This window comes from Athene noctua, chromosome 25 (assembly GCF_965140245.1).
Source record: "Athene noctua chromosome 25, bAthNoc1.hap1.1, whole genome shotgun sequence".
Classification (NCBI taxonomy): Eukaryota; Metazoa; Chordata; class Aves; order Strigiformes; family Strigidae; genus Athene; species Athene noctua.
The window spans coordinates 5810176-5824912 of NC_134061.1; the positions used below are offsets into that span (position 1 = coordinate 5810176).

General features: G+C 61.9%; 1 protein-coding gene across 3 annotated transcripts; it reads left to right on the top strand.

Annotated features, from left to right (window-relative positions):
• The first annotated feature begins 967 nt into the window (after nucleotides 1-967).
• Nucleotides 968-14089, top strand: LOC141970081 (kinesin-like protein KIF18B). Of its 3 annotated transcripts, none has more exons than XM_074926429.1 (16): nucleotides 968-1093; nucleotides 2427-2827; nucleotides 5560-5717; nucleotides 6196-6300; nucleotides 6574-6684; nucleotides 8148-8345; nucleotides 8533-8709; nucleotides 9100-9174; nucleotides 9293-9402; nucleotides 9709-9820; nucleotides 10059-10174; nucleotides 10917-11131; nucleotides 11898-12237; nucleotides 13037-13132; nucleotides 13318-13508; nucleotides 13749-14089. In XM_074926429.1, exons 2-16 carry the CDS (start codon nucleotides 2512-2514, stop codon nucleotides 13862-13864), a joined length of 2436 nt encoding a protein of 811 aa, XP_074782530.1. In that variant the 5' UTR covers nucleotides 968-1093; nucleotides 2427-2511; the 3' UTR covers nucleotides 13865-14089. The 3 variants fall into 3 exon arrangements, with proteins under 3 accessions (XP_074782530.1, XP_074782529.1, XP_074782531.1); XM_074926428.1 differs by lacking the exon at nucleotides 968-1093 and adding an exon at nucleotides 1769-1827; XM_074926430.1 differs by lacking the exons at nucleotides 968-1093; nucleotides 2427-2827 and adding an exon at nucleotides 4529-5139.
• Nucleotides 14090-14737: the final 648 nt, after the last annotated feature.

A 14737-nucleotide genomic window follows, 5' to 3' on the forward strand; every position in this document is an offset into this window, starting at 1 on the left:
TGCCCCACTCCTCGCTGCCCCCCCACGCTCGGGGCAGTGCCGGGGCCGGGGGTCCCTGCTGGCGTGTATATATGTACAGGACGCGCAGATGTCTATACGGGTGCCCCCCCTGTCCAGCCCCGTGCTGGGGGGCTGCGCTGGGGCAGGGGGGAGATGCCTTGCTGCCTGACCCCAGGGCTACCCCATGGTAAAGCAGAGCTGTGACCTCTCCCCGTCTGCTGTTTGTGTCCCCGCGTGGGGCAGAGCCAACATCCCCCAGCCCAGGGACAGGGTCCACCTGCCACCCCCCCAGTCGACCCCGCTTGGCTTCCTGAACTGGCCCGGCCGGGGGTGCCGGGAGAGGCTCCCCTGTCCCCAAGCGCTGGCGTCTTCTCTGCCACCTCCAGTGCAGACAGTGGGGGTGCCACCGCCACCATGTCCCTGACCCAGAGCCCAGGTGGCCCCATGAGGTGTGTCCCCTCAGGTACATGCGTCCAGACTGCAGGGGGGGGGACGCGGTCCAGCCCTGCAGAGCCATGAGGACCCTCCGGCACGGTCACCTGTCACCGCTGCTTCGGTGCAGGCAGCGATTCATAGAAACAGACTCTACAACTGGAGTAGAGTTACACAGCAGGTATGTTTGTATGTTTACTCCGGCCGGGGTGCAAGGGGATTTCTCTGCAAAGCTTGCACCCCCACAGCACATTTTACCAAAAACTTACCAAGTGTGGATATCCATATTCATTGGATTACACAATACAAATATCCATGTGCATGAGTGAGGCTGGGTTGGCTCTAGATGCTGGTGTCAGCAGTTGATGTTCTCTGCCCATTGCCTCCTGGTGGGTGTCTCTGGGGTCTGTTGGAGGAAGGCTCACAGTCCTCCTCACCTTGTACTTTTCCTTGGAGCATATGCAGATTCTCTCAGGCAATATCTTGAACAACAAGAGTGGTTTTCAGATGGTTTACCAACTCTATCTTACCTAAAAGCACCAGTAGATCAGTTTCTACTGCCGATACGTGGCTGTCTACGCACTACAAAGACTCAACTTGTCAGAACCCATCTGCTTTCCAAGGACATGGCTCCTATTTTTGCCAAACATAGTAGTTCTTGGTAAGTTTCCACAGAAAATGCTTTGTTTAGATGCACAGAGTAGCCCTTGGTAAGCTTCAACAGAACAGTCAGGGCAAGCAGGATTCTTAAGCAATATTCAGAAATTATTTTAAGTTGCTCTAAGCTGTTATAAGTAAATCAGTTTCAAAGCACGGGATCATTTCCTTGTATCAGCAGGACGCCGCCCAATTCGATGAGCCCCTGCGGTGGGGTCAGAGGACAGGAGCCGCTGGGGCCCCCTGGGTGGCCCTGGGGACAGGGTGCACGGGTGGGTGTGTGTCCCCCGGCGGTACCGGGGCTCGTTTCTCAGCACCAATTCCCCGGGAGCAGCAGCGGCCGGGCAGCGGGAGCTGCTCAGGGCCGGGGCTGTCAGCTCGGAGCTGGGAGGAGAAGGCTGCCGCTGCGGCTCGCTGTGGCTGGCAGCAGGCGGCGACCCCGCGCCCCTCAGCCCTGCCGGGCCCTTGGCTGGGCTCTCTCCGCTGGACAGCGCTCGGGCCGCCGGTTCTCCCGGCCGCAGGGGGCCGCCACGGCCGGGACGGCGACGGGGAGGGGGGAAAGATGGCGGCCAGATCGGGGCCGCGGGACTACCGCTCCCATGGTGCAGCGCGCAGGGCGGACAGCCAATGGGAGGGCGAGGCGGGAAGAGCGGCCAATGAGGAGCGAGGGCGGGAAGAACGGCCAATGAGGAGCGAGGGCGGGGCCTGCGCGGCCGTTGGCAGCGGAGCGGCGGGAGGGTCCGTTGAGGCGTTGGGTGCGCGGGGGGGAGGAGCGGGAGCGTGGGGGGCAGGTCTGGGGCCCTGGGGGCAGGTCTGGGGCCCTGGGGGCAGGTCTGGGGCCCTGGGGGCGGGTCTGGGGCCCTGGGGTGGGCGGGCCGGGGCTCGGAGGGGTGGGGAGGGCTGGGAGTGCCTGCGGGGCCGGGGGAGGCGGTGTGGGGGGCCGGGGGCCTTAGGAAGGGCCTTGGGTGGGCAGAACGAGGGGCCCGAGGGAGGCTGGGGGGGCTCGAAGGTGGCAGCGTGGAGGGGGGGGCGGGCTACAGAGGCCCGAAGGGGAGGGGGTGGGACGGCGTCCCTGGAGGGGGCGGGCAGGGCTGTGGGAGGGGGTTGTGGGGGCCTGAAGGGGGTGTGGGGCCGTGAGAGGGGCTGCAGGGACCAGAGGGGGGTGTAGGCCGGGGGGGACGGGGCTGAAGGGGTCGGGCCGTGGGCGGGTGTTAACGGCAGCTCTGGGGGCACCAGCGGGGCTCAGGACAGGGAGGGGGTGCGAGGCCTTGCCCAGCTGTGGGCTCCCCTCCACCCCCTCAGCCTCAGCTGACCCATTCCCCCCCCACCCCCCACAGTGCGTGAGGCCCTTGGGACGTTGGAGCCCGGTGCCGTTGTTCTCCAGGCAGTGCCGCGCCCCCATCGCAGCACCCCCCTGTCACCATGATGCTGGGGCCCCCGCCCCAGGAGGGCTCTGTGGCTGTTGTGGTGCGTGTGCGGCCCCGCGCTTCCTGTGAGCGAGAGCGGGCCGCACGCCCCGTCCTGCATGTCGTTGACCAGCACATCCTCGTCTTCAACCCTGAAGAGCACAGTGGCCCCCCCAGCAGTGTGCTGCCCACTCACGGGCCCAAGCACCACAGCAAGGACCTGAAGTTTGTCTTTGACCGAGTTTTTGGGGAGGGGGCCACGCAGGAGGAGGTGTTCCAGCACACCACCCACGCGTTGTTGGACAGCGTCCTCAATGGCTACAACTGCTCCGGTAAGACCCGGAGGGTCCTCCTTTGATCAGAAACCCAGAATAATCCAGGATAATAAAGATCTTGAAGCTCCTCCTGTCCAACCACAAACTTCACACTGACCGTTCCCAACTCCACCAGATCCCTCAGTGCTGGCTCAGCCCGACTCTTCAACCCCTCTAGGGATGGGGACTCCCCCCCTGCCCTGGGCAGCCCATTCCAACGCCCAACAGCCCCTTCTGCAAAGAAAAACTTCTAAAATCCTTGCAGGAGCTCCTGTCCCATCTGCTCCCAGGCAGGGTGGACTCAGTGGAGCTGTTCATTTATTGTGGAAGCCCTAAGCAGCTGGGGATATGAGGGTACACAACAGCAACACGCAAACATGCAGCCGGAAACTTGGTGCTGGCACCAAGCTGGTGTGACTGTGAGTGTGATCGGGACAGGGACGATCCTGACATGGAAATGTCGAATCTCCCCCTGGGGAGCAATGAGGAGAAGCAAAACCTGAATAAGAGCAACTTCTGGAGTCACAGGATGGTTTGGGTTGGAAGGAACCTTGAAAGATAATCCAGTCCAACCCTCCTGCGATGGGCAGGGACATGTGTCACTAAATCTGGTTGCCCAAAGCCCCGTCCAACCTGGCCTTGAACCCTGCCAGGGTGGGGGCAGCCACAGCTTTTCTGGGCAACCTGTGCCAGGGCCTCACCCCCCTCACAGGGAAGAATTTCTGCCTTAGATCTCATCTAAATCTCCCCTCTGTCAGTTAAAAGCCGTTGCCCCTTGTCCTGTCACTGCAGGCCCTGGTAAAAAGTCTTTTCTCCGACTTTCCTACAAGCCTCTTTCTATACATCGAGAGGCCTCAGTAAGGTCTCCCCGAGCCTCCTCCTCTCCAGGCTGAGCACCCCCAGCTCTCAGCCTCTCCCCGCAGCAGCGCTGTCCCAGCCCTCAGACCGTTCCCGTGGCCTCTGGCCCCGCTCCCACAGGTCCATGTCTGTCCTGTGCTGGGGACCCCAGAGCTGGACGCAGGGCTCCAGGGGGAAAAGGATTTGTGGGGAGGAAATGGTGAGGAGGGACCTGGCTGGGCTGGAAAAGCAGGAACAGTGGGAGGATGAAGACAGAGGAGTGCAAAGTCTCCCAAGTTGGGTCTGGGGCTGCATCTGCAGGGACATTTCTAGCTCAGACAGAGATGTAGGTAGACTGGATGCAGGTAGAGTTGAGGATTTCCAAAGGAGGGCCCCAGAGATGAGCCAAGGGCTGGACAGAGAGGGGAGACTGAAGGAGATGGGTCTCTTCTCCCTGGAGAGGAGAAGAGTCCGGGGCGAACCTCATCCGTTTTTGAGGACTTAAAGGGCAGCTTTGGAGAGGATGGGGGCTCTCTGGTCACAAGTTGAAGACAAGGGGCAGCAGGGACATGTTGAACCAGGAGAGGTTTCATCTCAGTAGAAGACATTTTTTACAGTGAGAACATTCACTGGCACAGCCTCCCCAGGGGCATAGTGGAGTCCCAAGGGCTGGGGGTGTTCAAGATGCCATTGGACAGGGTGCACGATGATCTCATCTGGGCTCCCCTTCCCACAAAAGCTCAGACCAGATGATCTCTCCAGGTTCCTCACAGCCTGGGTGTGCTGTGGTTCTGTGATGCTGGGGGCCACAGCAGTGCTGGAGGGGATGGAGGTGGGCGTTGGGGCAGAAATGAGGCTGGGCAGGTGCTTTCCAGGCATTCTGAGGGACAAGGATGACATGCTCTCCGCTCTGCTAGGGTGGGAAGGATGGCGAGAAATCAGGTGGATCTGTGGCGCAAAGAGCCCCTTGCTTTTGCCATCCCTTCGCAGCCCGAATCGCGGTGAGGGGCAGAGCTTTGGGAGGATGCTGGGTTTGGGAGCGGGATCTGGGGTGAAGCAGACACATCTTGGGGTGCTTTGGGGTTTGCCGTGCCCCTTGTGAGCATGCCGCAGGCTGGCAGCTCTGTAAAGCCAGGTCTGAAAGCTCCTTGCTGGGTCTGAAAGCTCCTCGCCTGCCGCCGCAGCCCCCCGTGCTGTTGGCAGGCTGTCAGCAGACGAGCGGCTTAACGAGCACATCACTTGTGTGAGGCAGCACCGTGCGGGAGAGGCTGCTCTCCTGTCTAATCATGTGCCGGGCCGGGCACTGGGACCGGAGGATGCTATTCCTGGCTCTCCGGCATGCTCTGCGAGCTGCTGAAGGCTGCCTCTGTCACTGTGCCCACCTGGCAGGCACGTCTCGTGTCTCTATCTGCATAAAATAACTCCAGGATCCTCAAACGAGAGTTGCCAAGCCCCGAGTGCTGCTATTGGGGGGACGGGCTGAGGCTCTCTGGGTTAGTGTGTCCTGCTCTGATGGTGACGCTTCAAAGAGTGTTGAAAGGGGGGGTGGGGGGGTGAGATGAATTACCAGGTCTGGAAGAAGAAACGCCTTCTGGGGAGAGGTGGGGGAATGGGGCTGCTCGGCTTGTTAAAAAGAAGGTTCAGGGGTGACTGGAGCATCCAAGCACGTGATGGTTTGGGGACTCGTTCTGTCTCTGCTAAATGAGAGAGGCTGCAGTGAGAAAAAAAACGGCACTGAGGGGTCGAGTGGCAAACGCGGAGGGGAATTGGCTTTGGCTTGTCTCTGCAAAGGCTGTGAGCAGCCCCCGCCGCAGGGATTGCTGCGGGAAGCTCTCCTCTCCGGCAAGGAGTGCACTTTCCGCCGCTCCTGTTAATTAACGATCGTTGCAACCCTCCACCCTTTCTCTTCCCAGTGTTTGCCTACGGTGCGACAGGAGCAGGGAAAACCTACACCATGCTGGGCTCGGAGGAAAGCCCTGGCATCATGTACCTCACCATGGTGGAGCTGTACAAGAGGATCGAGGCCAGGCAAGAGGAGAAGAGCTGTGAGGTGCTCGTCTCCTACCAGGAGGTACGCCGCGTCCGAGCCGGGTCCCCTCCTGCCTCCGGGTCACCGTGACTGGGACCTGGGGTTGATCCAGACCCTGCAGTGCCACACTCAGGGTACCCGCTGCACTGACAGCTGTGCCCGGTGTCCCCAGGGCAGCCTTAGAGCCTGGCTGGAAGCAGGCTCACCCACCCAGTTTGGAGAACTGGTGCTGCTGGTTTCTCCCACCTGGAGCCTGGGGCATTTTCTGCTCCTTGCCGTGGTCCCCGAGCGACGAGGGCTTCCTGGCTTTGGAGGAGTGGTGGCGCGGTGACTTGCCAGTGAAGCCCTCCCAAGCTCTCCTCTGCATTGAGAGCCCCCTCAGCTGCTCTTGGTGTAACGAGGCCCCAGAGGTGGTATCGGGGGGACACCAGGTTGTGCGTGACACTGGGGCACAAAGTTCCTCTCCCTGCTCCCCGTTGGGTAACCAAACCTCAGCCTTCCGTGGCGTTCCCTGCTCCAGGTGTACAACGAACAGATTCATGACCTGCTGGAGCCCAAGGGCCCTCTGGCCATCCGGGAGGATCCTGAGAAAGGAGTCGTGGTTCAGGGTCTCTCCTTCCACCAGGTGGGTAGAGAAATGGGCACAAGGTCTGGGCACCGCTGCGCCTGCACCAGTTCTGACAGCGGATGCGTGTCCCGGGGCCGTGGGGGGTGTGAGGGCGCGGGGGTGCCATCTGCGCGGCTCCTGGCGGACAGCAAACGCCACCCTGAGCTGAGACGAGCCCCGCGGAGCTGCAGGATGCCTCAGCCTACGCCGCCGTGGCTGCTGGGTGCTGGGTTGTCTCGGTGCTTGCGTACGGGCTGCGCTGACGCCCGCCCTCTGCCCGTTCTCTCCCAGCCCGCGTCGGCAGAGCAGCTGCTGGAGATGTTGGCCAACGGCAACAGGAACCGGACGCAGCATCCCACCGACGCCAACAGCACCTCCTCCCGCTCGCACGCCATCTTCCAGGTGAGGGCTGCGGGTTGCAGTGTCGCTCGGGATTTGTGCTGAGAAGGGGGCGAGGGAGCCAGCCTGTGCCAGGACCCGGGGTTCCTGCCCCTGCTCCTGCTGTGCCACAGGAAAAATCGGTGGGTCCTGGCCCTGAGAAGAGAGGTGTGGGTCTGGGCAGGCCAGTAGCCAGCGCTGCAGCAGGACAGCACACACTGGTCACGCTGGTGGCCACGTCTCCCAGACAGCCCCAGACTCCCAGCTTGGTGTTAGGGGTCCCAAGGGCTGAAATTTCCCTTTGTGCTTTTGTCTCTTGTCAACTCAGCGTGTGGGAGCCGCACCTAAAACCTTCCTCAGAGCAAAGGGGCCGCGTATCGCTGGCTCCTGCTTGTGCCTCCCCCCAGGTGCCGCAGGCAGGCAGTCTGCTCCGTCGTGTCTCCCCCGGCTCTGAGCCGGGAATTCCGCTCCCCCGGGGCTCTGTGAATTTGCTCCCCGGTTTCTCGGTGCTCTCCTACACAAACCTGCCAGTTGATTTCAATTCCAGCCAGGCCCTTCCCCGAATTAGCAGGGCCGTCACGGCTGCGTGGGGAGACAGAGGGCTCTGACTGCAATTTCATTCTGAACCTGGTGCCTTGCCCGTTGCTGCTTGCAGGGGGAAGTCCAGGTGTCTGGATGCTTTCCCAGCCGGGCTTGTCACTGGGTGCTGGATTCCCGCCTGCCGTGAATCCATGAGCTGTGCTGGAACTCTGCCCTGCCCGGCAGGCAAACCACAGTCTGGCGAGGATGCAGGACCGGTTACCAGCCTCCAGCATCTATCTCTGTGGCACCTCCAGGCCATGCAGGAGCCGCTCCTGGGGGGCTGAGGGGGTTCCAGGGCGGTGGGGGAAGTGTTTGCTCCTCCTGGGAGATCTTGAGAGATGCTGAAGGGGAAGTTACGGAGCAGTGCTGTGGGTGAGTCTCAGTGGCTGTGTCCCTCCTCGCCTGCACCAGCTGGGAACTGGGCTGGGCACCGCCAGCCCTGCTTGGATGCCTCCCTGGGGCACTGCGAGGCTGTGTCTGGGGGCTTGCAGCCCCCACTGGCATCTGAGATTTCTGGAAAAACCCACAGTCGGAGTCAGGGCTGGGGCTGCCACCGTGCATGAGCACATCCTGGATGATGCCAGGGCTTTGGGTTGGGGTGTTGCCCTTTGGGGACGCGACCAGCTGTACTCCACTCGCTCACCAAGTGCAGGAGACGCTGATTATTTTCCGCAGCTCTGTCCCGTCTTGCGAGATCCCTTCCGTGGCTTTGCTGCTCAAGTCATCGCCGAGTTTTTGCTTGTCTTCTCAGCATGCCGGGCCCCTCCTTTCCTGCCGCTCGATCTCACGCCTGCGTGATCCGCTCCGCCATCGTTTCACAAACATTGAAACCGGTGATGCTGGCTCCAACCAGCAGCCCCACGAGCCTGGTGGAGCTGCAGCCTCACCCACCTCTGTCCTCGCAGATCTACGTGAAGCAGCAGGACTGCACTGGCGGCCTCGCTGGCGACCTGCGAGTGGCCAAGATGAGCCTGATCGACCTGGCAGGCTCGGAGCGAGCTTCGGTCGCCAACACCAAGGGAGAGCGGCTCCGGGAGGGCGCCAACATCAACCGCTCGCTGCTGGCCCTCATCAACGTCATCAACGCCTTGGCTGAGGCAAAGGTAACGCTGCTCCTCGCGTGGCCCCGCCGGGGTGGGCGGGTGAGCGCGGTGTCCTCCGGGGATGGTTCTGCCTGCGCGGTGAGGGTGGCAGCCTGGGCTGGGCTCCGAGAGGTGCCGTGGGATGAGGGTGGCCGCGCCCTTGCGGCACAGATTTGGAGCTGAGCAGAGCCTTGATCTCTCGGTACAGAGCAGGAAAAGCCACATCCCGTACCGGGACAGCAAGCTCACACGCCTGCTGAAGGACTCCATCGGCGGCCACTGCCGCACCATCATGATCGCCGCCGTGAGTCCCTCCGTCCTGGCCTACGAGGACACCTACAACACCCTCAAGTACGCCGGCCGGGCCAAGGAGATCAAGGTGTCGGTGAGGATCTGGCGTTGCGGCGGTGATCTGCTCTGTGTTTGGGAGCAACTGGGGATGGCTGGGAAGGAGCCTGGTTTGTGGGGGGGGAGGTTAGTGGGTTCCTCCCTTAACCAGCTTGAGTTTTCCAGCCCTGGGGGTGCCGCTCTGGGCAGACAGCAGCGGATGAAGCTGCAGACAGTGTGTGCCCTGTCTTCGTGTAAAGCTCCTCAGCCCAGCACCCAGAAAGGCTTGTGACTGCGGCAGCAGGTCCCTGAGCGCAGCTCCTGTCCACTGCAGCCACCCTGGGGCTCCCTGGGGAGCCTGGAGGAGGCTGAGCAGCTCCAGCACTGGGAGAGAGGTACGTGCAGCCCCAGTGCTGCTTTAACCTCTGCCTTGGCCCTGTCTCTGCAGCTGAAGAGCAATGTGACCAGCTCTGACGGCCACGTTAGTAAATACGCCGTCACCTGCGAGCGGCTGAGAGCGGAGGTGAGATGCTGGCGGGGAGGGGAGGGCTCTCGCTTTAGCTGTGGTTTGCTGGGGACATGGAGCTCTGAGCTCCTGGGCTCGTGAAACCATCTGAGCAAGAGCTGATCCTTCCTCGCAGGTGGCAGATCTGCGGGCGAAGCTCCGGGTCTATGAGGACGCTGCCCGGGAGTCACAGAACCAGGCTCTGGCGCCGCTGGCTCCCTCCGGCTTCCCAGAGGGGCTGCCCAGGTGAGGCTGGTGGGGAGCAGGGACAGAGCTTGGTGGGACCTCCTGGTGTGCCCCGAGCCTGTGGGGTTTTAGTGCTGGTCAGAGCCCATGTGTCCATTAGAAAGCAGAGGAGCTTCTTTACTGGTGTGCACGTCACCTCGACTGGGCTCGGGGGCAGTTATGAGCGTGGCAGAGCACAGTGCACAAAGCTGGGCTGCAAAGGCCTAATCCTCTTCTCCTTGATCCATCCCAAAACTTCTTGGGCAAAGTGACAGCTTCCCCAGAGGATCTTCTCTGGCTCAGTGGCTGCTTCTCTGCCTTCTGCAGGTTGGAGGAAGCTGTCCCACAGACCAGCGTGGCTCAGAGGGGCAGTGATGGAGAGCAGCAGGAGCTGGGAGCTGGACAGTCTGTTGGGATGCCAATGGAGCTGGAGGAGGAGGTGAGAGAAGGGGTGCTGTGATGAGTGGGGCCTGGTGGGGGGCTCACATACCCTCGTGGGGTACCCTGGGCGCGCTGGGAGAGGGCAGGAACTCACCCGGTCCACGGGCTCCTGGCTCAGCGTGTGGGGGGCTGTGGACTGCTGGCAAAACCCCTTAACTTCCCAGCTAACGGGGAATTTGGGGAACAAACTCAGCTCGGAGATGGGCTAATGCTGCGCTTTTGGGTGATTGCTCCAGGCTCCAGAGGAAAGGCCTCCCAGCAGCCCCAGAGCAGCCCACCAGACAGACGTCCAGCTGGAAGGGAAGACACCAAGGTGCCTTCTGCAGGGGTTGTCTGGCAGCCGGGCAGAGACGTGAGTGTCCTCGTGTCGTTCCCACATGTTGCTTCCTCATGTTTGCCTGCGGAGGACGGGCTGCCCACCCTCCTGTTGCATCCTGTAGCCATCCTAAGGGCTGTCCAGAAGGACGTGGGACCAGGTCTTTGCAGATGACAGCCGGCCCTGTAAAATAAGGGACTTGGCTCCTGGAGATCTAATCCCATGGGATAGTCTCTCCTGGAAATGCAGCAGTGAAGGTTTCCAGGCACAGCCACCGTGTGAGCCGTCAGTGCGCGTTGTTAGTCCTGAAATTACCTCTGCGAAGTCTTTCCTCTTGCCGCTGCTCCCCCGGGCCCTGCCCTGGCAGGGCTCCCGTGGCACCATCTGCTGATGTCTCTGCCCCAAGCATCTTGGCAGAATGAACCTCTTTGGAAAGGCCTCTTGAGGGAGGCTGGCCTTGACGTGTGCCTGGATCTGTCTGCCTCTGCCGGAGCTGACAAGTGTCTGAAGCCGGCAGAGCCTGCAGGTGCCGTTTTGTCCCTGTAACTAACAGGTAAACACACAACTCACAGCTTGGGTTGTCCAGGAAGAGATTTACAACTTGGGTATCTCTCGACTTCAGTTTGCCTCTCTTGCCCCAAAACTCTGCTAACAGGCTCTGCCCCGCCCAAGGAGGTGTCTCAGAGGTGACGCTGGTGCTGCTGGGCCTCCGGTACTGGTGACGCTGGCTCACGCTCGCCTGCTAACTGGTTCTTGGGTCTGTCTCTCTCTGTCCCAGGCTCCTGGCTGCCGTCCTGAACGTTGCCCGAAAGCAATACGCCCTCCTGAAGGCTGCCGCCCTCCTCACTCCTGCCATGGTCTCCGAATTTGAGGACCTGGAGCGCCTGGTCAGTCAGGAGGCTGGTGTAAGCGGGGAGCAAGCCACGTCTGCAAAGGGAGCCGCAGAGATCGGCGGGGCCAGCCCTGCCCAGAGGATGCAGCAGGGCTGTGAGGGTGAGAAGCTGGGGCCGTCGGTGCTGCCCCCTCTCTTTTGTCTCGGTGTGCGCTGGAGGAGCCGGTGGCGGGGGGGCAGCTCCCAGCTGTGGGCACAGGGCAGGGAGATGAGTTTTTCCTGACTCCTCCTGACGTGGCACCCAGCGGGTTCTGCCCAGAGCGGCTGCAGCCTCGCTTTGTAGAGCGACTGGGGCTGGCCAGCACCGCCGGGAGCCCGGGGCACGGCCGGAGCCAGGAGCAGCCCTTGTCTCCGGGGAGCTCAGCACGTGTGTGCGAGTCAGCATAAACGTGAGGGATATTTCTGCTCCTGGAGACCAAAACAGCAGTTCTGATCCTCATTTGTCCTCCTCTTGTTTACTCCTCCATGGAACATTTGTCCCAGCCAGCCTGGCTGTAGCCTCCCAGCCGGCAGCCTGCATCTGACCAGGGCTGAGCTCTCCCTCCTCATCCTCAGGGCCGATGCACGATGCCCATAGCGAAGCCGTGGGCTCTGCAGACCCTGTGTTCCGGGCACAGACCGGGCGTTGCCGCAGGGCACTTGCTTTGGGCCCAGCCTGATGCCTTTAGGATTAGTTGTGCTGGCTCTTTTCCTCTCGGTTTAAGGTGGTTTGATGGAAACACCCGCTGGCAAACGGCTGCTGTAGGGCTCGCTGGGCTGACCTCCGCCGAGCTGTGACGGGGGGCTGTGAGGGGGATGCCCCGGGCTTTGCGGGTGCCTGGGAACTGCAGACAAGGAGGTGACTCTGTTTCTTCTCTGCTCCTTCAGCCCAGGTGTCTGTCGCCGTGCCCAGCACCCCCGGGATGAGTGGCACCGTGCAGCGCTTGCAGGACCTCGCTGCCCCCTGCAGCCCCACGTCGGTGGCTCCTGGCCCGATTAAGAAGAGGGGGACTACAACAAGTCACATGTCCCCGGTGTCATCGGCTGCCCAAAACCGCCGCACGCTGCCTGCTGTGCCCATTCACAACCTGAACGAGACTTTTGAAGTCTCCAACAGCAGTGGTTCACCCAGCGTGGCCGAGGCAGCTGCCTCCAGCCTGCCAGAATTCTCCATCTGGGAGAGCGTCCAGAGCCACCTAAACAAGCAGGACGGCCCCGTCGTGCCCCAGTAAGTGCTGGCCTGGGGGGGTTAACTGTGGTTTTGGGGCTCCCCCCTCCACGATCTTGCTGTCTGGGTGAATCCTCCGTGGATCGCTGCAGCTCTGCTAAGGGGGGAGACTGGGCAGAAAACACTCAGCCTGCAGACAGGCAGCCAGCGGTCCGAGCTCGTGTGTGAATCGCTGTCAAATATATATATAAAGATATAAAATATCTTTATATATATATATATAAAGATATAAAAAACATTCCAAAGAAATCTATTTCTCCCTTTGGGGCCCTTCTGGAGCCCCGCGTGCTGGCTGGGAAGCAGGTGGGGCCTCACCTCTGCTCCCAGAGAGGTTGGAGCGAGGGTTGGGACTGCACACTCTGGGGTTTTGCGTTTTATTGTTTAGTTGGTAGTTTTGGGGTTTTTTTTATTGCTGGTGCTTCAAAGGGGCTCTGGATTTTCCAAAGCTCTGTGAATCTGTGAGAGCATCCAAAGGCAGAGATGGGCATGGCCTTGGTAACGCAGGACACCCCGAGGTCTCCCCGTCTCCTCCTGCAGCTCTAGGAAATGGTTCCTACCGAGGGAACTGGGGACACTGAGGTCCAGGGGAACAGCCCGAGCACCTCAGGGAGCAGCAGTAGCCAGGCGGCTGACGCCTCCTGTGCCGCTCTCCTGAGGATTTACCCCTCTTGGAACGGTTTTCCCCTACAAAACCGGGCAGGTTTCCTGTGACTCCTGTTCCCTGCGGGCGGATGGTGTTGGCCTGGCTGCCTCGCAGCCTCACGAGAGCGGGCACTAACTCCCTTCTCCTTGGCCGCAGAGCCTGTGCCCCGGTGTCTGCCGTGAAGGGTTCCTCCATCCCCAGGCCCTCCGTGGTCTCCAAAGCCCCTGCGCAGAAGCGGAGTCGAGTGGAGAGGTGAGGCAGCCGCCGGCCCCCCGTGCCCCAGAGCGCCCCGCGCAGGCAGCAAGGGCTGGCAGCTGCCTGGGGCTCGAGCCCCCGTCCCTGCCTGCGTCGGCCCCACCTCACCTGTGACACGTGGGGACGCGGGGGGGCTCCGCCCTGAGCCTCGCGGGTTTAAAACGGCCCCTTTCTCTTCACAGCGCTGCTCCCCCCACCCTGGGTGGGCTCCAGAGCTGCAGCACCCCGAGATCTGCGCAGCCCTCCCGCGCCCCTCCGCTCCCGGGCAGGCGCCTGGGGAAACCCTCTGCCCGCAGCACCACGGGCTGCAAGAGCGTTCCCTGCGGCAGGGCAGGCACCAAGCGGGCGCTGGACCAGCCCCCTTCCGGGTCAGGTGAGGAAAATACCTCGAACTGGGAGGTTTGCTGCTGGTGGAAGATGCTCTTTGGGGTTTGCTGCTTCCTGGCTGTAGCCAGAGCCTCGGGGAAGGCTGGTGGGTGCTTGGGGAGGGGCAGAAAGGAGGAGGGGGCTGGCAGCACCTGGATCTCTGTCGGGGCCGGGGGGGACGGGACCTGGGTTTGCTGCTTTTACCCAGCAGCTGCCTAATGCACTTCCCTCCTCTTTCCATCCTCAGAGCATCCTGCGGGCCCTCTCTCCTGGAAGGGCAGCAGAAGGACCACCAAAGAGCTCGTGGCCCTGGGCAGTGCCCCCCCTGCTCCCACCCCCCAGCCAATGAAGCTCTTATGCTGATGGCTCCTGCACCCAGGATCCCCGGCAGTGTCCCAACCCAGGTGCCAAACTTCTTCCTTTCTCTCGTAGCCCTGTCCCACCCTTCCTGCAGCCACACAACAATTCCTGCAGCCCTTCTTGTCCCCCTGCAGTCACCCCCAGCCCCCTCCTGTTCACCGTCCCAGTTACGTCCCCTGTCGTATCATACTAAGAAATAACATGTATTTTTAATAAACCTTTTTCGTTTCCAACCAGAGGGGAGAGGGGAGACGTGCGGCTGTTTCTTCTCGCCTCCCCCTCGCCCAGGGAGCTGGGATGGGGAAGCAGCTCCCGTCTGAGCGGGCCTGGAAAAGGCCCTTGCTCGTGGGGGTGGGCTCTGTCGGGGCTTCCCCCATCTCCCATCATCCCCGGGACCCCGTGGGTGCCTTCTGCCCCCTCTGCTGTGCCCGGGGGGCTCTGGGGCGCTCGCTCCGTGTCCCAGAGTGCCGGCAAGCACCGGCTGCTGCTGCTTTGCGGGGCGAAAAGTGTTTCTGCTAAAACCCCATGGCCACCATCCCTGTCTCCGTGTGACGCTGGGGGCTCCTGGCTCCAGCCGCCTGCACAGCAGAGAGCTCCCCGCATCCCTGCCTGGGGACCACACCTGTCCCCCGACACCCCTGCGACCCCCTTTGCTGCCGTGCCAGGGCACGTCTGGCCACGGGCACATCTGCTTGCCTGCCCCAGCTCCTCGTAGCCACCCCCAGAGGTGACCAAGCGTGGTGGGAGCAGGACGGGGAGGGAGGACCCAGCTGCGGGTGTGCTGCTGTCCCACAGGGACCGGGGTCACCGGCTCCTTCTGCACTACTTCCCTGCCTGGCAGCGGCTGATCTCGCCTTTGTCTTCTCAGAGCGAGGA

Coding starts and splice junctions, on each gene's coding strand:
- LOC141970081 (XM_074926429.1), top strand. CDS start 2,512: ATGATGCTGGGGCCCCCGCCCCAGGAGGGCTCTGTGGCTGTTGTGGTG. Junction 5,718..6,195: donor TGCTCGTCTCCTACCAGGAG/GTACGCCGCGTC, acceptor TCCCTGCTCCAG/GTGTACAACGAACAGATTCA. Junction 8,710..9,099: donor CCAAGGAGATCAAGGTGTCG/GTGAGGATCTGG, acceptor CTGTCTCTGCAG/CTGAAGAGCAATGTGACCAG.